This window comes from Thamnophis sirtalis, unplaced genomic scaffold (assembly GCF_051295495.1).
Source record: "Thamnophis sirtalis isolate CommonGarterSnake01/CBP01778 unplaced genomic scaffold, rThaSir2_p1.2 scaffold_1, whole genome shotgun sequence".
Classification (NCBI taxonomy): domain Eukaryota; kingdom Metazoa; phylum Chordata; class Lepidosauria; order Squamata; family Natricidae; genus Thamnophis; species Thamnophis sirtalis.
Genome location: NW_028261381.1, coordinates 21,504,808 through 21,531,336, shown reverse-complemented (window position 1 = coordinate 21,531,336; position 26,529 = coordinate 21,504,808). Strand labels below are relative to the sequence as shown.

At 37.0% G+C, this 26,529-nt stretch overlaps 1 protein-coding gene across 6 annotated transcripts in view; it reads right to left on the bottom strand.

The window, feature by feature from the left end:
• The window catches only part of LNPK (lunapark, ER junction formation factor), a 60,844-nt gene that overhangs the window by 23,309 nt on the left and 11,006 nt on the right, over positions 1 to 26,529 (bottom strand). For 3 of the 6 annotated variants that reach the window (XM_087708733.1, XM_087708725.1, XM_087708716.1), the window contains exons 3-9: positions 26,053 to 26,097; positions 24,592 to 24,779; positions 20,650 to 20,708; positions 11,427 to 11,467; positions 2,792 to 2,875; positions 2,660 to 2,711; positions 701 to 928 (exon numbers count right to left, since the gene is read on the bottom strand). In XM_087708733.1, coding sequence (XP_087564859.1) covers positions 701 to 928; positions 2,660 to 2,711; positions 2,792 to 2,875; positions 11,427 to 11,467; positions 20,650 to 20,708; positions 24,592 to 24,779; positions 26,053 to 26,097 — 697 coding nt within the window. The remainder of the gene's footprint in view (positions 1 to 700; positions 929 to 2,659; positions 2,712 to 2,791; positions 2,876 to 11,426; positions 11,468 to 20,649; positions 20,709 to 24,591; positions 24,780 to 26,052; positions 26,098 to 26,529) is intronic. The other 3 variants (XM_087708747.1, XM_087708741.1, XM_087708720.1) reach the window with 1 other exon arrangement.

Below are 26,529 nucleotides of genomic sequence, written 5' to 3'. Positions count from 1 at the left end.
AATTCCACACAGTTTGAGGTAGCCTATAGATGCTGTTGAATAAATGAGAAGTACTCATTGTGAAGTTTTATATAAACATCTGAAAAAAGATGCATCTACAAAACAGAAATTTCTGAGTTGTTAAATTGAGAGGTCAAGTGTTTCAAATAAGATGCTAAGTGATGTTAACTCCTAGTTATCAGCTTGTTATTTTGGAAAGTTCTGCTAACCGGGAAAAATCCTTTTCAGTTGCTGAGTATTTTATGCTTTAATCTTTACAGCGCTGTATTTTTTGCTTGGAAGAAAAATTTAAATAAATGTCAAAACATGCATTAAAAATATGTCCAGAGCTTTGTATGAAACTGAACGTATTCTGAAAGTGTTTTCTTATGTACCTGATTTATATAAGCCTGGAGCTTGCCTAAAGCAAGAACATAAAAAGGTATGCTATATTGTTGACTACAGAATCCTGCAAAGTTTTATTGCCATTTAAACAAAGAAGCCATAACAGTTAAACGAGCTCAAGCAATAGGCTTCGCTATCATAAGGTGCCAGCTGTAAAGAGTTATGGCTAATTGAATATGGAACTCCTGCTTAATCAGATAACTGCTCTTCTATTTCCCAACAAAATGCTATTTCCATACTGTCTGAAAATGGCCTGTTTTATTGGTAACTAGAGGAAACAATATAAACTGTAAACAACATTAAGTGCTCTGTTTACCCATTCCAGGCATTGAGGAAGTACGGGATCCAGGATGTCGCGGTAACATATTCGGCGGTGAGGTTGATGACAGAGTTCTCTCTGGAGGTCCCCCGGGTGCTGAAATGTCTCTTGGCAAGCCAGAAGGTGGTGGTGACACTAGACCCATAGCTTTTGGAGATCCCTGTTTTGATGTAACTGGGACAGGTGGAGGCACATTTTCTCGCACTGGGGTCCGATGGCGAAGTTCTAACAGAACATTCATACACTTAATTTAGAGAACAGCATTCCACGTGATTCAAGAACCGGCAACATATTTATATTAGCCAAAGCAGGAGAAAGAAAGTTGCGCTCCAAAAGTAGCAGAAGAGTGCACTAAAGTTAACAGATCAATCTATTCTTGCACTTAATCCTACCACTGTACAAGAGGGTCTCACCTGAACAACAATGAAGCAATGGTGTATCTCTTGGCGTTTTTGAGTAAGTGTACAGATGACGTAACCTATGTTTAAATGCAAATCTCTTATATTCAAGTATAAATCAAATGATCTTTGGACCACTAGATAATTATTCAAACATTATCACCCACCCACTCCTATTCAAAATCTACCAAATACAGCGAAATTCTCCTGTGGTTATCAGACCTGATCAGTGTAGAAATAAACAGGTTGCTTCAATTTTTGACTTCAGAAAAATATTGGATTATTTTTCTGAGTAGATAATGGAACCCTGAGATGCTGTGGTTACATTTCTGTTGGGGAGGGCTGAACAGCAACTTCAAGTCCATGCAGAAAAAGATCAGATACCTAGTTAGTAATGAGTTGTTCGTTATCATAATACCTCTCATTCAAAGGGAAGGGGAGGCTTGTTAAATCATCCTTAATACATAAAACTGCCTTTGGCTCTGAAGGAATTTGCCATAGATAATGAGTTCCAAAGTAGGTGTTGAAATACTGTCAACATATTGCTCTGCTCTGACCTTGTCATTTTGTTGGTGTGACTGAGGATCAGACGGGAGTCAGCCAATTGAATCAAAACCAGACCAAAATGATAGTTCAGCAGACTCCAACTTGAATACAGTGTGCACATTTGTTACTGATAAAGTATTAAGTCATACAGAATTACAACCATGGGAATATACAAGTTGAGCTAGAATTGCCCTTCCAGCAAAGCTGCAATGAGTAGCTCTGAATTCAGTATCATTATTTATGGAGGGACCATCTCCGAACAAAATGTTCCTAGTGTAGATAAGAACTGCATTAGCACTCAAAGGTCCAGGAATTTATATTATTTCTGTATCATTTGGGACACAATTCAAATTCTGCCTTGAACTATTCTACTTCAGGCCAACTTATTTTCAAATTTCTGCATCCTATTTAGAGCTCCTTAAGAAAATTATCAATGTAAAAATTCAAATGACTAGAGGAAAAGGCAGGATGAAAACATATTTTCTCTATGACTTCAAAATACAACCGGCTTTGTCTTATTTCTTTGCCGGGTGTATATGAATATTTTTTTAAAATATCATTTCACTGCCGAAAAGACAGGAGTCGTCTTTATATTTGTGTATAACAATTTCTCAATTTTGTCAAGTATATGGACATATGAAAAAATGGCTAATAGAAAAAAGATTTTAAGTCATTTTATTTGCAGCCAAAGGGTTTACTGTTCCTGGAGTCTGAGTCCTTTTGGGATCTAGGGTCAAGCCAGGCAGAAAAACCTACATTCTTGGATATTTGTGTCCACTAACTTCATGGCTTCATTGTGCCTATTGGAGAGAGAGAGGAATCTTTTGCTTCTTTTAGCCATGCTCCCTTCACTCATCCACAAAGAACCACTCCTACTCTAATTCTTGCTGAGGAACAGATCTTCTTCATGACGGAGCAATGTTTCCAATTATTCAAAACCTCTTGGAATAAACATTACATTGTGTAAATATAATTTTCCTTATGAGAAGCAGTAGTTTCGTAGAGCTATTACCTTGGCCAGGTCTTGGAACTGCAGATGCTCCAGCAGATGGCGGCTCAACATCCTGTCAATTATAATAATATTATAAAGTGTTTTTCTCTATGGTGCATTTTCTAGAAAATTAGTACAGAGATCAGACGCTACCTTTGGCTTCTTGGCTTCTGGATCAAATCGTTCAAGGATTAATTTAGCAGCCTTATATGTTTCTTTTTCCATCACTTCTTCAAGCTAAAAATAAAATTTGGTTCTGTTAGTCAAGATTGGCCTCTTTAGATTTTACATTGCATTGCATTTCTTTTAGTGCATAAATTAAGAGTACAACAAAATAACGTTAGCAGAACAGACTGTCCTGCTTCTCCCTCCTCCAAAATCTCATCCCTCAAACTTGGGGAATCCCCCAGAATAGGTGAGAGAGAGCATTAAAATGAATGCGGGAGAGATTAGAGCAGTGAAGTCTCACAGTTCCAGTCACAGATTGGACCCAGAGAAACCCTGGAATACATGCAATTACAGACATGCATATGTCTGCACTCAGCTGAAACAAAATCTAGCTTCAAAAAGAATTTTCTAACCTCTAGTTGTCTTCAACAGCTTTATTGCAAGGAAACACCAAATATTGCTAATTGTTTACATATAATGAGGAGAATAATTACATGCACCAACTTCAATAATAGAATGTGCAAAAATCTATCAGCTATCATTATTGGAAGTTATTAGACATGACAAGCAAATGACAGGCAATTCCTCAGATTTATTTCCTCATAGCACTTAATGCTATTAATTTAAAGGAGGTCGTTAGCCAAGTGCTTTACAGAATAAAGTCTCTCTGCCAATTAACTGCTGTCAGCATTGATTTTAGATTATTTATTAGCAGAAGCAATTAGCTTGCTGCAAATGCCATGAAAACTCACTAACTGGGAGAACAGCCATGGAATTTGCTCAAATGACTTTAAAGGCTAACGCTTCAGCCTTTACGGCTAGATTCAAACTGCCTTTCAGGAAAAAAAAATAGAACATGTTAAAAATTTAAATAAAAAATTTACAGAGTACTATGCATACTTTAGGGAATGTAATTAAAGCACTTCATTATTACAGCATTTTATTTACAATGCACTCAAGCAGCTTTATGGCTAATACATGGGCTTAATTAAAAAAGTAATCACTAGTAAAATATCATTTTAGCAGTTAATAGCCAGCATCAGAAGAAGTTTAACTATGAATATTTGTGTTCTAAAATTATGACAGATGACTAATATACACAAGGAATGTGAAGCATTTTACAGTGCGTTTTGATGGCTCCCCTCTCCTCAGGTTCTTCTCAGTGTTAAAATTTACTTCCCCTTTATACATCCAGTATTTTTTCCTCTCCCACTCAAATAAGCTATTATTTCATGTTCACTGCTGCACCAAAATTACTCTGTGTAAACACTGATCAAACTATTTTGTTATGGGGCGTAGAAGGGTGACTGGAAAGATGCAGGTTGAAAAAGATGATCCTGTACCGGATACCCTTTGGCAAGGCTCCTATCAAAACAAGCACTCTCCAGGAGCATTGGCACAGGATTCCCAAACAGTAGGCTTTAAAGCAATATTAGCAATTTTAATATTTCTGGAAGGTGCTAGCCTGGGAAAAGTTGCCCTATATTACATTATTATATTATTTAAATGTAAACATTATGTATGGATAGTATTCCAAAGGAGGAATCAAGGATTTATTTAGCAAATAATATATGCAGCTAACATTGAAAGGAGTAAGGAAAAAATTATCTACATTATTAAGACCAACCAATTTGCAGAAGATGGCTGTAGATGCCAGAATTCTCCAACGGGTAATTTAAAACCAAAAGTTTGGTTTAAATCCTTCCAGTATTTAAGATTTTGTAACAAGGCAAATTAGTACATCTAGGTAACATAACTGATTATCTGATTATTCTTTGACTAGTTCTTGCTTCAACACATGATAGCCAGTGAATTCTGACATGATTAGAAATTAAAAAATAAAGTGCAAATTACAAGCATGCAATATTTCATTTTAAACTTGCAAATTTGCAACAAAAAATGGGGGGGGGAGTTTTGAGCATTATAAAATATTTACAGCATGCCTGAAAGCCCATTTTGCACTCAAAATTAGGGCATTTCATGAAATATTGTGCTCAAAACATTTTGAAATGGAAGTTTATAAATCTCTGTTTGCTAAGATCACAAATTTGTTATATAATAAAGAAAACTTCAGAGTAAGAACTCCAGATTTTTAGGTCTTGACAATATTTTAAATTAACATACCTGGTTACTTAAATACCCAAGAAGTCAACTCAGCTAACATGGCTCCCAAATGTAACTGTGAATAATGGGAATTAGTGTACAAACCATCTGGAGTTTGGGAAGGTTATTTTGGAATAATGTCAGTTTAATGGATACGGATGAGTTGCAGTTACGTTTTAGACAAAGATTCTACTTCTTTCTCATACTTCAGCTGTTTTATCTTTTTCCCCCTGACTGAACCATTCCCCAAGCATCTCTTTTTCAGTTAATACTACTAAATGTACTTCTACACTGTTTCTGAATTTTCCAAATCTCAAAGTGATTCTCAATGAATAATTAAAATACAGAAAGCAAACTGTAGACTGGAACTTCATAAAAATAACATTAATTTAAAAAACACAAAGACAAATATAAATAAAAGCCATTCAAGTAGTATTCATTGCTGAAAGGTCTGGTGAAGAATTATATATAACTATATTTCTCACCCCACTAAGCATCTCAACATTAGAATGAACTCTAGATTATTAACAACTAACTGTAGGTTAGAGCTTGAATGTTTACCAACAGAAGTGCTATTTCTATTGATAGAATAGAATGAGGTTCCACCACAAAAGCGCGTAGGACAAAATCGCGCTCGACAAAAGCGCACTGTGACGTCATCACAGCGCGACGAAAAAGTTCGAAAAATGTAAAAATAAAGCGAAAACCTTACCCTAAGCCCCCCAAACCTAACCCTAAACCTAACCCTAAACCTAACCCTTAACCTAACCCTAAACCTAACCCTAAACCTAACCGTTAAAGTAACGAAAAACCTAACGCTAACCCTTAACCTAACCCTAACGCTAACGCTAACGCTCTAAAGCTAACCCTAACCCTTAACCTAACCCTAACCCTAACCCTAACCCTAAACCTAACCCTTACCTTTATGTGAATCGGCTTGCTTTAATTTAATTTTTATTAATTTTTATTTGAATTTTTCGATCTTTTTCGTCGCGCTGTGATGACGTCAAAGGCGCGATTTTGTCGATCGCGCTTTTGTCGTCCGCACTTTTGACGGGTCACGTAGAATGAGGCTCTTCACTAGGTAAGTTCTGCCAATTTCTCTTTTTCCTGCAAACCCCTGGACCGTATTTTTAACTTTCTCCTTTCCTTTTCTTTCCATGCAAGTAGAATTACATTGTGTGCAAGAATGGATTTTGTCTTCAGAAAAAATATAACTTCCTATAAAGTTAAGGTAAAGGTTCCCCTCACACATATGTGCTAGTCGTTTCTGACACTAAGGGGTGATGCTCACCTCCATTTCAAAGCCAAAGAGCCAGCACTAAGACGCTTAGTGGTCATGTGGCCAGCATGACTAAATGATGAAGGTGCATGGAACACTGTTACCTTCCCACCAAAGGTGGTCCCTATTTTTCTACTTGCATTTTTACATGCTTTCGAACTGCTAGGTTGGCAGAAGTTGGGACAAATAACAGGAGATTACTCCGTTACATAGCACTAGGGATTCAAACCGCTGAACTGCCAACCTTTCTTATTGACAAGGTCAGCGTCTTAGCCACGGAGTCACCACGTCCCTTTATAATTTCCTATATGGACACATTTTTTAAAATCTGGCATTATGTTGAACATGTATTGCCAAAGATATAGCTGGCCTTATTAGCTTTGATGGCATCAAACATATGTGGGGTAGGAGAAAGCAGAAAAGGATTCTAGACATTACCTCGAGATAAGCACTGGACAGCTATTGCATGCAACCCAGTGGAGCTCTTGGCCAATGCCAAAGTGTAACATTTATTTAAAGAAAGGAACACATTGCTCAAGTTAGCCAGTATGTGCAAGTGTTTCTTGGAAGTCAAATCCTACAGTACATAAGAAAGGTCATACAAAATTCATTGGCTCACATACTGTTATTTTCCTTGACCTTTTAACATAGGTTTTATTCTTATAAGTTACTGAGAATGTTTCCACAAAACATTTTTGCCCTTTCAAAACCTCTTATCAAAGGCTATACTAACTGTTTCTCTAATCCTCTTAAAAGGCCATACAATCAGAAGTCACAAATATAAAGTGACACCTATATTTATCTAACCATCAAATTTCTTAAGGCTTCTCAAAATATTTGACAGGCATTATGGAAACAGATAATCTGGGTAGAAGCTTATTTATCCACTTTGTTTCTTTTCTTTTATTCCCCCCAATGTATTTTTAATGTCTTTTTTAAGTATGCACACTCCCTCCAATGTATTTTAGTGTCTTTTGTAATCACCTTATTGTCCCTAATTTAAAAATGCATGTGAAAAGATCTGCACATCCTTACATAAGGCCTTGGATAGCCTCACTTAACAACTGTGGCAAAAAAGGTTGTAAAATGCCATGTTTTGCTCAATTTTGCCCCCTCCCAGCCCCAAGAGCACTCTATAAGCCTCCTAAAGGCTATGCATGCCATTTTTTTGACAAAAAAATGGGCCATTTTTTGCTCGTTTTTGAGCCCCGCCACCCCTGAGGAGTACTCTACAAGCCTCCTAAAGGCTAGTCATGCCCCTTTTTTGAAAAAAAATGGGTTCATTTTCGTGAAAAATGGACCGTTTTTGGGAGGTCTGCAGAGTGCAAAAACTTTTTTTTTCATTTGCCTCTTCAAAATCTTGGTGCGTCTTATACTTTGAAAAATACGTTACTATGAAGCTACCAGAGATCTTCAGAACAATAAGTTTAAAAAGCCACCTGATGAGTCTATCTTCATCTCTGAGCAAAAGAAAATTAATTACAAGTTTAAGAAAGAATTTGAAATAAATGGCAAAGGACTAAATAAGCTTTTGAACCAAGAGTAATTTATAAATAAATTAAAGATCCAGACAAATTTGGAATATTGAAACTATAAGATTTATTGTAGAACTATATAAACTATATAAAATAAATAGCTTTTGAATGGAAAGCAGAATTGTTTTGTTTACTGTAAATCATAACAGAGATTAGAGGCTTTATTATTTAAAATGGATGTTAGAAAAAACTAAAAAAAAATTGATTTGGATTCAGATTGAGATTTATAAAATGACACAAAACACTATAACTTCTGAACTATTATATTAAAGACTTCCAAGAATAGAAGCAGAAATTAGTAAACAATAACAAAAATAGTAATAATCTTGGCTTTTATAGATACACTAAGTTTAAATGATGCTAAGAACGGAATTACAGATGAAACATTTTTGGTTAATGCAGAAATTAGAAATATTGGATTTTAAAAGATGGGAATTATAAGATTACAAAGATATTTAAAGTGGTAGGCCAAAATAATAACCCATTCAAAAATTCTTTACTGGATATTCAAATGAACTGGCTTTAAAAATTAAAGGGGAAATGCAAGTGATAAACCAGTAGAATGATCTGGGTCTTTTCATTGGATTTACAAAAGAGGCTTAATAGTGAGTAATTGTCCCCTATGCAATGGGACAAAAAAAAAAGAATTGAAGAGAGATCAATTCCTATGACAATATTCGAATGAACTAAGATTAATATTTTTGGAAGTAAATCACAGGACTATAAAGTTGGTTTTTAAAGCTAAAATAAGTCATTTTAATGAAATTTTGATAACTTTTTACAGACACCTTGCTGACAGTAGGACTGAAAAGTTGATTCTTATGGATTTGCTTAAAGGGATGCATTATGGAAGAAATTATCTGCAACCTGGAAGGTATTGCACTTCTTACATTTTACATTCTTCTGATGATGGAAGGGGGGGAGAGAAACCTGCCCTTAATGATTGAAACTGGGGAAATGGGGCCCCTTGCCAGTCAACAGGAGTGCTGATTTAAATCAGTTTACCAGGAATTTAGGAACTGAGGGCAGCGCAGCATAAGGAAACAACAATCAACAACTTAATAACTGGCCAACAATCCCCCAATTAACAACTAAAATCCACGCACAACCAGGCTCCACATAAATATTATGCATAGAGCAGCCCATTGCATCCATTTTGGAAAGAGAGATGTTCCCCAAGGATGGGCTCCAGCACAAGACAGAAAGACTAAACCTCTAATCCTGGTGATCAACTCAGTTTGGATCTTGCAACATTATCCTTGGATACATATATTTGCCTTAATTCATGACATTACCCCTTTTAATTTACTTTGAATTAGATTATATTACTGAAATTATTTTTTGAATAAAAATGATATATAATTTTAAAAAGAAAAGTAATAGATAACAAAATATTAATCAAGCTGTGACAAAGCACAGAAAACAATCGAAGGTAGAGAAAAGTATGAAATTAGAGTTGACACAGGGTGCTTATTTGCTGGGCATGAAGAAGAAAGAGGATGTAAAAACAGCAAGTACACAACAAATTATAAATGAAGAAAATCATTCTGGTTACTTTTAAAGATACTAATTATTAACTCATTAGTGACTTGAGTTTTATATCTGCTAATTAAAATATATGCATCTGGCTATGTCAAGTGAGGAATTGCACAAGAATATGTTATTGGGTACTACGGTATATTCACTCTTCAAGTTAACGCCAATCTCACACATTTATTTAAAAGTATTCAGAGGTTTGCCATAAATCACCTGCAGGAATCTCTAACATATATTTGGGACTTGCTAATAGTACCTAAGATGACACAATGGCTCAGCAGTTGTCTGGAAAGGACACAGCCCAGGTTCAAAACCCAAACAATACACGACAGGGTGAGCTCCTGTCCTCACCCTAGCTTCTGTCCATCTAAAAGTTCAAAAACGTGCAAATACAAGTAAATAAATAGGGATCACTTCAGCAGGAAGGTAACAGCACTCTGTGACGTCATGCTGGCCATATGACAGCAGAAATGACCCTTGAAATTGAGATGAGCACCGCCCCCATAGATGGCAACAACTAGCAAAGTAAAATCTGCCAATGGAATATATATTAAGTGACAGTTTTATTACTGTCTCCTTGAGATAAGGATGGATAAACCCACTCTTCTCCAGGAAGCAATGGAGTTGGGAAGGGCAAGCTTATCCAAGAAAGTTGCAGCCCTCATTTTTTTAGACACTTGTCTACAACTTTGAGTCTATTAGCTAGAAATAATACAAAACAATAGGTTAAGCACTGGTTATTGCTGTATCCTCCCACTTTATTTCAACACTGGAATTCAGGTTAAGGTGGAGTTAAGGCTATCCAAGTTACTTCATCCACAAGGAATGCTACAGATTGCACATACCAATTCATTAACTCCTCTGTCTTTCCCTTTCTCACATCCTCATAGAATAGATGCCTCAGTATGAAAAAGCAATACAAACTTACTTCACAAATATATACAGTGAATCTACGAAGTACGCATTCTTAGCTGTAGCCACACTACAGGATGTTGCTCCAAATGTGTTTTATTTCATGTTCAATGCAATTCATTCTAAATTTGCCGCTATTTACACTCAAGCTGTTGCTCCTTCTGGTTCACTCTGCTCAAATTCTCCATTAAATGGGACAATGGAACTGGCTAAACAGTTGCTATTCTCCTCCCTATCCACCAAACCTACTGTATTGCACATGGAAGACAGACCTGGAAGAGATTAACTCCCTATTCTTTCTCTCTGTCAGGCCCATGACACCACAGGCTGGCATTTTTATCTCAGACTAAATTCTGGATGATAATGATCTAATTTGGCAATGATAGGTGTAATTTAGTCTTTATCTCATGGATTTATAACAACTTATAAAATGTAAGAGCTTACTATTCTTTTTTTTTTGTTCACATCTCCTTGACTATAACCAACATTAACCACTTCTGAAGGCAAAATCTTGCTAAGCTACTAATACAAACATGATTTGCTGAATACATTAGAAAAAAAGTTGGTAAATTTGTATAACTTATTATTCATTTAAATAAACATTAAAGAATAAAGAACAAACAGCTCCAGATCAAGACTTTATTCTCACAGAAATATGTCACAATTGATGTAGGAGATGACCAGGCTGAGACCGAGGGAGGAGTCAAATGCATCATTAGTCATTCATGCCCACAAGAGATCTAAGTCCAGCCCATCTTGAATTCCTTTCTATTCTTAAACTCCTGCTAATTTCCCTTGATGGTTAATAGTTCAAATTAATGTAGATTTATGTAATGTTTACAATAAATCTTTATGCACATTTGAACTGCCTGGATCTTCTGATTTCCCTGGTACTTGACAATTGACTTGTCACTGACACAACTTTCAATGGAGATATGCCAAAAATGCACAAATAATCAGATAAAGAAATCTTATTAAAATTATATTGATTGTAATAAAACTTAAATAATCACAAATACAAAAATGGTACAGTCTCTATCCCACTACTCCAATCCTGTTGATGAATGTCCATCAAAATATATTGTGGATTAGAAGATATTTTTCTCCCTCCATGTTCAGTTGATAATAACAGCTCAATCAGCTGAACATATTAACTGCATTTCACATATCCTTTAAGAATATCTGCAACCAAGTGAATGTTTTATAAAACATGAGATACAATTTCAAGTAACATATTTATATAGAGACTTACTATTTTTTTCTTCTGGGATTTTAAATCTTCTAAGGCTTCATCTAGAAAATAATATTTATAATAATATTTTAATACTAATGGGACAAGCATATCCACACCCACAATAAAGAAAATATTGAATACAAAAAGTATTTTCTTCACACCCTGATCAGCTTAAAGTTCTAATGGAGTATTTACCCATTCTCTTCTGGCTAACTGATGGGATATTTAATAAGATACATCATTATTCATAATCAGCAGCTTATCAATTTTGCTGCAAGTGAATATGGTAACTGAGTTTTTATGCAATGCTGTATCAAGTAAATTATTATTAAAAATAATATTGTTTTCAAATGTCATAACATCTTTATAACCAAGGCAAGAAATTGAAGTTGATATGAAGCTACTATCACAGAAACATTATAGACTGGGAAAAGAACATGAGCTTAAGTTTAAATAAAAATATACTTTTAAAATATTCAAAAGCAATCCCAGAATTAAGCAGATACTAAATGCTATACAAAATTAATAAGCCCATTTTTTAAAAGAAATACAGATTTGTCAAGAATTCTAATGCAAGAGAAGCAGCAATATAACAGATTGTATAATAATGTTGTAATATTTTAACCCTTCTAGAAAAAAAAAAGAAAAAATAACTTTAAATGTCTGAAGTATTTTTTATGAAGTCCCTGCAACATAAATGTTTAACTCCAAGCAACTGAAAAAAATATTGAAGTATAATAACAGAGTTCTAATATAGATAGCCCCAAAACGTCACTGGGCCTCTTCAAAGTTAATGTCAAGACAAATAGAACTGAACTGAGAGGCTCAAATGCCTGCAAGATTTATGCCAAGAGCACCCACAGAATTTCAAATTCTGGAATAAACAGCTGTTACAATCTATTTAAGTGCAGTGGACTGGTTATAAAGAAAGAATGCTACTATAACTTAATTATTGCATGCTAAATAAATTTGGAAAGGTAGTTTCACATCACCAGTTAAACAAGAAGTTCAAGAAATGGGATCGAGTAAACCATGAGCTCACAAAAGTACTACAAACTATTTTAGGCTCCTTTGAAAAGAGTTGTTCTATGCATAAACTTCAATTATTGATTAGCTGAACTGTACAAATACCACAACTTCCTTTTCCCAAAACCACAACAGATTTTAGTTTTAGTTTTAAACCACCAAAATTAGGAACACATCGTAAGAACTTAAATAACATAATGAATTCCTTTCAGATTAAACTCCTTTCTATAATAAGATTACTCCTGTCAACAATGTCTTAAAATATTTGCCTGCAGAAAACTCAGCCAACAATAATTCCACTATCTTTTAAATGAAAAAGAAAAAATACACACACCAACTTGAAACCAATGCCTCAGACTCATTTCTCAGTGGAAACAATTTCAAATTATGCTTAAAACAACATATTTGGTGCTATGGTAAAACACCTGTTTTGGAGTATATTTTTTATATTCCTTATTCTCACATAGTTTGGCTGAAGAGATTGTTGCATAAATTGCTTTTCAGCATCACCTGTATTAGATTTAAATACCTCAAAATGTGTACTGCCAAGAAAACAAAGGATTCAAAGATGATCTTTGGAAAAATTAATCATGTTCAAGAGTAACATTTATAACACTTATGCTTTCAAATTGTGGCAACTGCTTGGACAAGCCACTGCAATTTTCTTGAATTTTCAGATTTTGCAATTTCCTATTTATTAGGGCTAAGAGAGAATCACCCAGCTGGGTTTGTGCGCAAGACTGGACTAGAACTCACAGTGTCCCACTTTCTAGCTCAAGGGTGTCAAACTCGATTTCATTGAATGCACCATCAGGTTTGTGTTTGACCTTGGGGGGCCGGGGTGGGCATGGCCCTGGTGGGCATGCCAGCTAAACGTCATTCATGTCGAGGGGCATCTGTGGTGGCCCATAGTGCTTCTGCCAGTGAAAATGGGCTCCCAAGCTCTATTTTCAGCTGCCACGGCCTCCTGAAACCCTCTGCCAGTGAAAACGGGCTCCCGAGCCCTGTTTTTGCTTGTCATGGCCTCCTACAACCCTCTGCCGGTGAAAATGGGCTCTATTTTCACTGGCAGAGGGCTGCAGGAGGCTGTGGCATTCAAAAACAGAGCTCAGGAGCACATTTTCACTGGCAGATGCACCATGGATCGATCCTTCGCTGTTTCCAGGGTGACCCTACAGGTCAGATCTAAGTACCCCATGGGTCGGATCTGCCCCCGGGCCTTGAGTTTGACACCCTTATTCTAGCTGGATATATTAAGAACAAACCACACTGGCTCTCCAACATATATAATGTCACGCTGAAAAGAATGCAGTCTTCCAACAGAAAACTCAAAACAATCAGGATATGGCCAAATGATTTTGTGTAGCCTAAGAGACATTACAAGTAAAGTTCGACTGTTCTAAAAATAATTCATTTAAATATGTTTTAAAATTCCTTTAAGTATCCTTCAAATATCTAGTACTTTATTTCAACTTGCTGTACATTTTTAGTGTACTTTAAATTTATCTAAGAGCAGATAACCTGTTGGCAACAGCCTGTCAGGTACAACTCTCAAAATTTGTAGCCATAAGAGGAAATATGTATATGCATTCAGTGCTTATTATATGTTAAACTGTTTGGGGATACCAAATTACTCCATTAAAAACACCACTGGGGTGGGGGGAGAGAATCACCCTGGTCATCTTTACGATGTTATGACATCCGTGCCCTGCTCCCAGTGCTAGCCTGTACCAACAATAGCAAATAATAGTAAAAATAATGTAATAGTGAAAATAGTTGTGTAGCACATAAAATTTAATCTTCAAAAAATGCTTCACACAAAAACTGCTTTTCCTGTGGATCCTGGGAAAATGCATAGTTACTTTAAGATGCTACAGATTTGTGCTATATATCTGTTTCTGCTTTCTCCAAAGCATTTTTGGCAACCAGATCTGAAGGGCTAGTAAAATAAAGTGCAGCAACTCCTTTGTTTGAAGTTTACATTATGGCTTGTCAAGAGGTTAGTCCTTTCACATTATGCTAACTCTGATCAATCAGAGTTAGCCTTTCTTCTAATCCACTACCATCAGCCTTTCTTCTCCACAGTCTGCTAATTGCAGTCAAAATAATAATAATAATAAGTGCTGTTAACTTCAAGGAGACCAGGGTTGTGTTTTTTTAACTGTCTGATAATATAGTATGGAGCTTATTTGGTCTCACACTGAACATGGAAAGCAAACTGAAATATTGCAAATCACTTTCAACCTTAACTTAAAATCTGCAGTTTTGACCCATATACAAGGAGACAATTCTATAAGAATATATACAAATAAGCATCAGAATGAAAATAGTTGTCCTATTTATGAACAACTGTGCTCTCCTGATGACCGAACTGCATGGTTCTAATTGTTTTAATGTTTTGTATAGTTTGTATGTTTATTTTATTATGTGATTTTTGATACTGTTTATGTTTTAATCGTAAACCTCTCAGGGTCACAAATATGAGCATACTCTTCGAGTATGCATACAGAACATTGTGGTAATCCAAACAAGAAATGGGCAGGATATAAGTGACTGATCTCATGATCCAGAAAAGAGCACACATTATGAACATTTTAAAAAATGCATGAAGAAACTGATATTAGAAAATATTGTGCAGGAAAATAAAAATAATGTGCATTTGAATGCCTATATTTCATGTTCCTCAACAAATGGGCAATGGAGGATCATGTATACTAGTAAATAATATGTTTGAATAGACTGAAAACAGCTTGGCAAATCCTCTCATATATTCCAAAAGATAAGCAAGTGTTCCATGCTAAGATATTTCCATAAAAAACACCATGATTACAGGCTGGTGTGAACCAATGCAGACATACACTATATAAGGAACTCTGATACCAAACAAATTTACAAGTTTTCCTTTGGATAAACAGGATCTCAAAAATAAAGCAGAATTTAATAACATTCTTTTTGTTATTAATATAAGAATAAAACCCCAAATATCTTGAAAAAATAATTGTAGGATTTAATTTTGTTCTTAATTTTTGAATAAATATAATATAATTCAGTTTTACGACTGAATGTTTAACAAGCAGGTTGCTTTATAACATTCAGTGACTCATACTCTACACTGATTGCTCATTAATCCCAATTTAAGTTTGTGAATATTGTGAAGTTTGTATTTAAGATGCTTAGCTGTTTTAAAAAGCCTCTAAAAAGCGCCCTCTACAGGAGGAGGCAGGAGAACCACGTGCCTCATCTAGTCTGACTTTAGTCTTTTTATGATCACTTGAGCAGAGTTAAGCAAGGGTTAAAAGCCTAAAAATTCCTGACATAGGTGAGGCACGTTGTTCTCCTGCCTCCTCCTGTAGAGGGCGCTTTTTAGAGGCTTTTTTAAACAGTTAAGCACTAAGCAGAGTCATCCACGGTGACTCTGGCGGCAATTAGCTCAGTCTGACCTCAGCTCTTGCCTTTTTCCTTTTACATTTTTTTTCTTTTCATGATGGCAGGCAAGAGCAGAGTTGAAATCCTCTCTGAAACAGCTGGAAAAGGTACGTGTGGGTCGGAGGGAGCGGGAGGAATTCAAACTTCATCCTCAAGTGTAGATCCCTCCCCGAGTGTAGTTTGATTGCAGGCAGAGCCGCATTGCCTTTTCAAACACACACACACACACACACACACACACACAAACAGCTGAATAAAACTATACAAGCCCACCTTCACTGATTACAAGTTTGAAAAGGCAACGTGGCTTCCACCTGCAATCAAAGGCTCGGATCGGCTCCAATTCAACTTCTGTGTTTGTGTTTGTTTGAGAGAGAATGAGTGATAGAGAGGGAAGGAGTTAGTCCAATCCAACTTCTCTGTGTGCATGACTGTTTGAGAGAGGGGGGAGGGAGGGAGAGAGGGAGGAAGGAGAGGGAGGGAGAAGAAAAAGAATGAAGGAAACTTTTTCGCAATGGAGAAAAACAAATGCTGTCGCTTTAAATCGGAACTGAGCATGCCTGGCTGTGGAATTTTGGGAGGTGAAGTCCACAAGTCTAAAAAAATTGAAATCCACCACTGTGTCAGTGCCTCACCAGCTATAAACCTCACCGCACATCACTGGGGGCAAAGGTAATTGTGTTGCTTGGTGCCTTCAGGATGCCACTAGGTTGGTGAGCAGCGCTGTGCCTAGCTGGAAAGGGGGGTTGCTGGATGGCTGCTCTCTTGTGAACGGGCTCCCAAAGAGCCGGGCACAGTTCAGGGGTGAACAGCTGTGTTGCGCTGTCGCAGCACAACACACAGACCACGCTCACGAGCAGCCACCCGCCAAACCTCCTTTCCAGCTGGGCACAGCGCCATTCACTGACCTAGGGGTATCGCCAAGCCGCATGAGCACCTGTTTTCCACCACCCGGCTCATGAGGCTTGGCGCCTTTGAAATGCCAGTGAATGGCACTCTGCATGGCTGGAGAGGGGGTTTGTGTGAGTGGCCATTCCGCTCCCACTCACACACCTCCCAGCCTCACGACGCCCTGGCCCAGCTCTCCCTGCAGAGCCAGAGCACCTCCGCTCCCCGCCATCATCCCAGCATGGCATTTTCAGCAGCTTTCAAACCGAGACTTCTGGCAGTGGCCACTCTGGGCGTACGCTCCATGGTTGTACACTCTGGGAGTATGCTCTGCCGGCAGCCAGCCCACAACCATAGAGTGTATGCCCAGAGTGGCCACTGCCAAAAGACTCAGTTTGGAAGCCACCGAAAAAGCTATGCTGGGATGGCGGTGGCAGGCGGCGGCGGCGACAGCGGAGGTGTTCTGGCTCTGCAGGGAGAGCTGGGCAGAACAGCCACTTGCGCAACCCCCTCTCTAGCCGTGCAGAGCGCCATTCACTGGCATTTCGAAGGTGCCAAGCCACAGGAGCCAGGCCATTCGCCCCGGGGCTGTGCACGGCTCCTTGGGAGCCCGCTCACAAGAGAACAGCCGCCCGGCAACCCCAAAACAATAAGCCGTCCCCTGATAATAAGCCCAAGCCATATTTTGTGGGTCAAAAGAAAATAAGACCATGTCTTATTTTCAGGGAAACAGGGTATACACAGAAATTTGAACTATATGGACTAAAAAAACCAAAATGAAGCAGGAGAATGAATTAACAATTTCTGCCAGTCTAATGATTTTTGTTGCTAACAAGAGAGTCTTCAAACAACCAAAACAATACCAAAACATAAACATTACCAGATGGAGTTAAGAGAAATTAAATTGTATATGTATGTGTATATGTATATGGTAGTAGGAGGTAGTAGTTAGTTATAACAGCAAAGAGATGGCCAGGAACTGATTGTGAAACAGATCACAAACTACTCATGGGCAATTTCCAAGTTAAGCTAAAGCAGAAGAAGAAAGCCAACCATTTCCCATGATATGATCTTGAGCATATAGTTGTTTATAGTTTATAGTTTATTAACATTTATAGGCCGCCCTTTTCCCTGAGGGGACTCAGGGCGGCTCACATAAAATCAGGAAAGGGGAATACAAACAATGACGTTGACACACATAAGTAAAAATAATGAGCAACATTCATTCATCATTCGGGAGGGGCAGCTATCTTTGTCCCCAGGCCTGACAGGCTAGCCAGGTCTTAAGGGCTATGCGGAAGGCCTGGACAGTGGTGAGAGTACGAATCTCCACGGGGAGCTCATTCCAAAGGGTCGGAGCTACTACTGAAAAGGCCCTCCTCCTTGTAGTTGCCAGCCGGCACTGGCTGGCAGATGGAATTCGGAGGAGGCCCAATCTATGAGATCTAATTGGTCGCAGGGAGGTAATTGGCAGAAGGCGGTCTCTCAAGTACGCAGATCCACTACCATGAAGGGCTTTATGGGTGACTAGTAGCATCTTGAAGCGCACCCGGAGATCGACAGGTAGCCAGCGCAGCTCGCGGAGGATAGGTGTTATGTGGGTGAACCGAGGTGCACCCACGATCACTCGCGCGGCCGCGTTCTGGACTAGCTGAAGTCGCCGGATGCTCTTCAAGGGCAGCCCCATGTAGAGCACATTGCAGTATTCCAGCCTAGAGGTCACAAGGGCCCGAGTGACTGTTGTGAGAGCCTCCCGATTCAGGTAGGGTCGCAACTGGCGCACCAGGCGAACCTGGGCAAATGCCCCCCTGGTCACAGCCGTCAGGTGGTGGTCAAAGGATAGCTGTGGATCCAGGAGGACTCCCAATATACCCAACATTTTCAAGGAGAACATCAACAATCACTTTGAAGTTTAAACCTCATTCATCGGGAACCAGAGAAACTCTGGAATGAATTTAAAAAGTCATTAAAAATGAATGTAAAAAGAGATTGCCAAAGATTTTTAAAAAAAAACAAAAGAAAGTACACTGGATATCAGAACAAACAGTGGAAATTGCCAAGAAGACATGAAGCCAAAGATTTCAGGAAGGAACTTAGAATAGAACAGAATTCTTTATTGGCCAAGTGTGATTGGACACACTTTCAAAAAAACTGTTAGAAGAGACAAGAAACAGTATTATAACAATATCTATAAAGGCAGTAAAGATGGAAAGAGAAATGGAAAAACAAGAAAAGTTTTCCAAAAATTCTTTAAATTTCAGATGGGAAATGCTGAAATTGTCTACAATAGAAATCTCAAAATCAAAGACATCTGTCCACAAAACCAAATCAGCCCTCTAGTCATAACCAAATTGGAAGATTAAAAGAATTGAGGTGCTATAGAAATATGGCAAACAACAGAAGAATCAATAGAGATTGTAACCAAACTATGACAACAAATCTGGAGAACAATATAGTTGCCAATCAAATTGGATGAGGTCAATCTATTCCAATAGTAAAGAAAAGAAACTTAACAAAATTGAGAGACCGCCTGCTGCCAATTACCTCCCACAGACCCGTTAGATCGCACAGGGTCGGCCTCCTCCGGGTTCCGTCTACCAGCCAATGCCAATGCCAATGCCATCTGGCTACCACCCGGGGGAGGGCCTTCTCTGTTGCAGCTCCGGCCCTTTGGAATGAACTCCCCACGGAGATTCGGACCCTCACCCCTCTCCAGGCCTTCCGGAAAGCTGTCAAAACCTGGCTGTGCCAGCAGGCCTGGGGTTGATGAGTTCCCCTCCCCTCTCGACTTGTATGGCTGTATGACTCTTGTGTATTTTAATTACGTGTATTGTTTTTGTATCCCCTTTCCCCTTTGGAGTTGTTCGCCGCCCTGAGTCCCTCCCGGAGAAGGGCGGCATACAAATAAATTAAACCTTGAATCTTGAATCTTGAAAATATGCAAACTATCATATAATATCTTCAATTTCAGATACTATCAAAATAATGAATAGAATTATTCAAAGCATATTAGAGCTTGACAAGGGAAGAGAGATGCCAGATATTCAAACTGATTTTTGAAAAGGTTGAGGAGAATGAGACATTACTGCTGATGCATGCTGGATAATTGACAAAGCCAAAGAATACTCAAAAGAGGTCAACATATGCTTCATAGATTATAGAAAGGTCTTTGATTGTATCAATTGCATCAAGTTATGGAATTTGCTTACAAAAATGGAAATCCTAGAAAATCTCATTGTCTTCATGCAAAATCTATTCATTGGTCAGTAAACCATAATCCAGAATACGGCAAAACAGAGTATCTTCAGGTTGACAAAGGAGTGAAACAAGACCGTATATTTTTCCATTATTTATTTAACTTTACAGCGCAGCAGAGATACTGGAGAGAAAGGGATTTCATGACAGTAATTTGCTCTTTCACACATCAAAAGCAATGAGTTCACAACAGCAGTGAGAAAGGTCAGGTAAAGGAGATATTTTTTTACAGATATTGCTTGCTTTTTCCCCCTCTCCCAACTCCCCAGAGCAAAGAGATGGGAGAGGAAGAGGTTTCAAGAGAATAGCTGTTTGCGTAGCATGCCCATGGCTTCCAGCCCCAGGAAGATGGCACAACTGCACTGCTTTTGATGTGGACTTAGCAGGCACTTGAGCATCCAAAGGGTGGAGTAGTAGTTAGTGGGCAAACAAACACTGAAGGTGTTTAACTGAGTAGTCTTGTCTCTTTCCAACCAGAAAGTACAATCATAGTCACACCATTTTCCACTTAGCAACCATTGGGGCAGTTTTGTTGATCTCAATTAGGTTTATTAAATGTGGACTATCTGTATACAATGTCACTCTATTAATACCATGCTTATTCTTACATAATCTAGAAAAGAAAAAAGAAAAATAAGATACTCACTATTTCTTTCTGTTCTTTTTGAAAAAAAGAAGATGAGGAGTGTTCTTATAGACCAAACACTAAAGAGAAGAGAAAAGTTAGAAGGTAAAAGAGAGAAAGAACATCCAGCATTAAAATCTAGACAAGAGCAAACTGAAATATTGTCACTGTTTGTAAGAATTTAACTATTATCTGTAATGCATCATAACTTATCTCAATTTTAATAAAATAAACTAATGCCAAGAAAGTCATGTGCTTAGGTAACCACCTCGTTTCATGTTATAAGTTCACTGAGAGAGCTTGTTTCAAGCAAGGGCATTAAGACAGAAAAAAATGTTATTAGAGGCAAAGACCGCAGACTATCAATTGGAAGGCAAAAACCAACTACTGATCCATCCCCTATCTTAATAAAATTGCATCCAATTAAGGTGCTCTATGGAAGGAAGATATCCTGCCTCAGACTTTGGGACTGTTGCATTTATTCTTGGCTTTATTGAAGCTCCATTACTATATGTCAAATGAAACCAGAATTTAAGACAAGTGGAGGATAATTCAGTTTCTGTATTTCTTCCTCTCTTTTACAGAAACATTTATACAAATAAGATAAATTTCTATGTTATAAACATGCAGTTACAAACTTTTGTGAATGGTGAACCAAATAGCAAGCTCTTTAGTATGAGTAAAACTGGTTCACCCTTGTGCTGTATTTGAAACTATGAACAAGGTGGCAATGTCGAACAGCTTTCAATACAATGTCAGCAAATGTAATACTTCATTTTAGCCATCTCACAATACAGACGGATTAACAGAAAAACTATACTAAGCTTTTCAGAATCAATACTTTTCCAAATCATTTCAGTTGTCTATCTCTGGATGGCAGAAATATAGATATTAATTATATTTGCTGCAATCTTGCAGCCATCTGAACTTTTCACCTTAGATATTGTTTTTCCAGAAGTGTGCAATTTCCAGAAAATGTAGCATCAGAAAATGTTCTGGAATTTTTTTCTATGTAAATAGGTATAATGAGCATAATCATCTCAACATCCACAGTCCACACTGTGTACTTGGGCTACATTATCTGAAGTGAAAATAATTAAATTCAGCCTATATTATGAGGCTTAAACAGTACAATCAAAGTAACTATAAGGTTCTGCAGAGAGAGAAAGAATGTTTTTATTGGAATGTATGGAACTGGTATTCAACAATAAAGAAATAATACAATCATAGTACACCTTTTCTAAAATGTTTTAAACATTTTTGCCATACTAAATAAATAAATATAAAATGTTTAATAAAAGTACTTTTAAAAATAACATAATTTTGAAACTGTCAAACTTTTCTGAAGTTTGATTAGACCATGATCTTTGAGTAGCCCTAATTTTACTCTATAATTTCTGAGCCTGTTTGCAATACATAAAGAACTTTACATATTAAAATTTATTAGGAATATAAATATTTCTGATAGTTCTATATTTTTTTCATTTGTGTTTGGCAATTCTATAAATGTTTTGAATTTAAAAGAAGCTCAATATTTTAGATATAAATAGCAAAATCACTGAAAATGCCTTCATTATCTTACTTTCAAAATTAATTTGAATGCATGCATTAAGCTAGGCAGCAAATATATTCCTGAAAGCCAGGAATCTTTGCCAGCATTGGTAACACTATCAGACCCCTGGAGAGTAGCCCAAGGCAGCATTTTTCTAGGAACTGCAGGCCAAGAAAGGCAAGCACTATTTACTTTGCTTAAGACTCCAGAATTAGCACCAGATCAAAATACATAGTCCACATAGATTCACATTTTGACTGAAATAAAAAACAAGTTGACAACAGCTAGCCATTCCTAGCAGGGGAAAAACAACTGAGACTAATTCTATCTGATCTTGCAAAGTAGGTAACCTACTACCACAAAAGCAAGAAAAAACTAAAGAGTAGCATTTGGTGGTGGTGGGGGGGGGGGTTCTTTCCCTTTCCAGAGGCTTTAAAAGAGATGTATACGCATACTTGGGGGGGGGGTCATGTGCACATTGCATTATGGGTACATGCATATGCATTTTTGGCATGCGGCAACAAAAAGGTTAGCCGTCACTGTCTTAGGCAATTGAATATATGGTTTTTGGATTGTTGGACAAAAGAGGGACAAAATAAAACTAAACGAGATGCTCCACCAGCAAGAAATGAGTGGAATTTGGGAAGAAACAGTGTCAATAAGTCAAAGTATTAAGGATATTTTTACAAGAAACTAGATTATGAAGGAGATTATGAATAAAATGCATAGATGAAGAGCTGGAAAACATGTTACAAAGGACAAGGAGTGACCAAGACGCCTAGGAAGAGGAGGATCCAATTGAAAGAGTAGATGAAAAACAGAACAGATAAACCAACAAATAAAACAAAATGACAAGAGGGAGATAACAATACAAATAATAATGACTGATGAAACAAGCTGAGGCGAGTGAATTTTAAGGAATTTAAAAAGGAACTGGAGTAGCAGTAAGATTTTTTGGAAGAGAGATAGGGGCAAGAGTAGATATTTTGAAAATTAGACAATGGAAACAGGTCAGAGAAGGGAGAAATGTTTAAAATGATTAGTCAAGATGTGGAAGCAGATAGATATAAAGATCCAAGAGAGGAATATGGGAGCCAAGCTTAAAAAAATGAACAATTAAAGCTTTAAAGCAGGCAAGATACGGTGGATAGAAAGGGAATATTTTTAAATATAATATTGGCATAATTAAAAGTTAGAATAGGGATGGAAATTAGAGAGAGGGATATTAATGGAATGCACATTTTTATATAATAAAGTAAAGTAATAACAAGAGGGAAAATCAGAACTTGAACAATGATAGTATTAAGCTTGCTTGAATAATATGGTGATTGGCATAGAAATAACATATTAAAATATTGAATAACTAAATAATGAAAGATTATAACTCAACAAAAATATGTGTATTAATACCAGAACTATGTAAGCTTGTCATAGTAAATATGATGAATATTATTTTATTTGTACTAAATGTAAGACACTTAGGTGCCACTCTTCACACATTGATATGTTTGTAAAAAAAAATAAAAAAATAAAAAAACTGGGGCGGGGAGGAATAGTCTTAGGCTGCACATACAATATGCAACATAGTTAATCTATATAAATCATGTAATATGTTAAAAGTTTATGTTGTTATAGAGCTGTTACTAGCTTTCCACGGCCCACGGATGCAGCCCACAGATTGGACGCGACTTCTCTAGGATCATATACATGCTCTGGCCAAACAGTTTCCCATTCTGTGTGGAAGGTTATTTTCTTAGTCTCAGGAAACTTTATTTTCTTTTTTTTAAGCCCGAACAAATATTTCCTTCCTAGCAGAAATTTACAAATCTATGATGTGAATATCTTGTGAAAAGTATGCAGAGCATGGATTTTGTACCTCAAATCAAAAATCAAAAAGATTTCTAAAGTCCAGAGTAGCATCATGTAGAAAAAGCTGCAATTTTAGAATTATTTAATTTAGGTGGGAAAATTATTATATGGTTAAATCTTTGGTGAGATTCACAGCCTTTGGGGCTGGTTGGTAGCTCAACAGCTCGGGTCCTAACCAAGGACCTAGGAACTGTTAAGGTAACGTCGGAGGATATAAGCTGTTCCATATAAGCTATGGAAAAAAACCTGTTTCCTGACTCCTTTTTTACAAGTTCTGGATAGCTGCAGAGAGCTCAGGATAACACTCAATTTCAGGGCTTTCAAACTCGCAGCCTGCGGCCAGATGCATCACATGTTGACCATGCCCACGCTCAGTTTAGCAAAGAGGGGGAAAGTCCCGAGATATCCCATGAGGCTACTATGGTGCCGCAAGTTTGACAACCCTGCTCTATTTCAAAGAGAACCCATAGCATTCTTTTCAACTCTTTCTACATGTGTGTAAATATAACTGGAATGCTATGAAACAGGAATATTGTACTTACATCAGAGGAAATGCAAAAAGTGGAAGAGTCATAATAAATCGAGCAGTCCATTCATCAGGAAGATACCACAAATAAATAATTAAGCAACTAAGAAGATAGAGGACAGATGAATAGAGGAGAAATCTTCCAACCCATAGCTTCTGCTGCCTCTGATTTTTCTCCCTGAACTCTTCCAGTGACTGGATATCCTGTAAATATAAAAATATTTATAGTTGAGTATCATGGCAGCATTTTAACTTTCTAAAACTTTCATCTGAAAAATTAAGAATGAGATAATGTACTGAACAACATTCTAAACCTGTTTATGGTTTGTGTTCAGAAACATATGCATAACCTCACTTTGTACACATACAAAGGAGAGGGGCAGTATGGAGAAACATATGTGTAAGAAGATGAAAATAATGAGGTACATTTTACATTCTCCTATATTAAAAGGGAATAAGTTATAAAGAATTATCTTCAAGAATATCCAACATGTCTGCAGAAACCAGAAAGCTTAAAAGTGTATAGTTTTATTCTTAAATATAGTTTATTATGTAAAAATAAATAACTGCATTTGACTGTGGTAGTCCTTGTTTAGCAGCTGCCTCAGATAGCAACTGTTTGCAAATATGCTGGTAATACATTTTAGTAAAAAAAAAATCATTTTCTGACAAATACCCAAATTTACGCCTAAATTTTTGCACCTGACAAAAACACACATTGGAGTGAGAATAATTTTATCTAAATGAGATGCCAACAATCAGTAAGCTTCATAGCATTTCTGTCTCTCAGTCGTGTGGTTCACTTAGCGACCATGTCATCAGAACCAATTGAGGTTGCTAAACAAGGACTAGCTGAAATTCTGAATAAGCATTAACATACATTAATCTAATATCTTAACTATTATTTTTTATTACATTATGGCACCAAGTCAATGTTTACACCTGGTCACCAATTGGACTAATCCATTCAGTTTTCTTAGTAAAATTTCAGAAATATTTTGCCATTGCCTCCGCCATAAGGCACAGAGAGACTATGTCTGGCCCAAGGTGGATTTGGGCCCAAGATGGAATTAGAACTCATGGTCTCCCATTGTCTAGTCTGATACCTTAGCCACTGAACCAAACTGACTCTCATAAGTATTACTTACATGGAATTATTTTTATTAAATTTAATAGGTGAATTAATTTGTTAATCATTTGTCCCACTCTAGGAAAAAAGGAGTCTTTGGCAACAGAGAAGAATGTATAGTCTCTCTTATTTCCGCTCTCTAAAGCATTTTCCTCCTAAAATTCAGCATTTTAGAAATTTCCATTTTTATTTATTCTCAAATAGCTTGCCTGCGACATAGATAAGACACTAACTTAATCATCCACATTTTTTTTCATATTCTCCAATTTAAACTACATATAACGTGACACCTAAAAAGATAATTAAAGCCTCTCGGCTCCTAAAAACAGCATTAAAAGAAAATCCTACCTTATCAAGTTTCTCCAACACTTCTACAGTGGAAGGTTTTGCCTGCTTACGAATGAAAAGAAAAAGCTGTGAAATATTACCCTGAAAGACTAGATAATAAATACTATCAAACAAACAAAAAATAAAAATTTGGAGGAGAGAAATGTAATAATTTGAGTAATAGCAGACTCCTTTGCAAATTCTTTCTCTGCTGATATAATTTACTTCCCTAGCCACCTCATGCTAAGGTGGAATATTACTAGTGACCAAAGTGCAAATACGAAGAAGCATTTGTAGCACATGCACTGTAACTTTTCCTGTAACCTTAACTGCCTGCACAGATCACATGAGAAAGAAATGCAATACAGTAAGGAAGCAGAAACTGCAAGAAAGGGGGACCAATTGCATAACATGTTGCTTGGCACTGCATGTTTTGAGCATATACCCTCAAAATCAATAATACAATGTAAAAGAACAGATCACTGAAGTAACTAATTT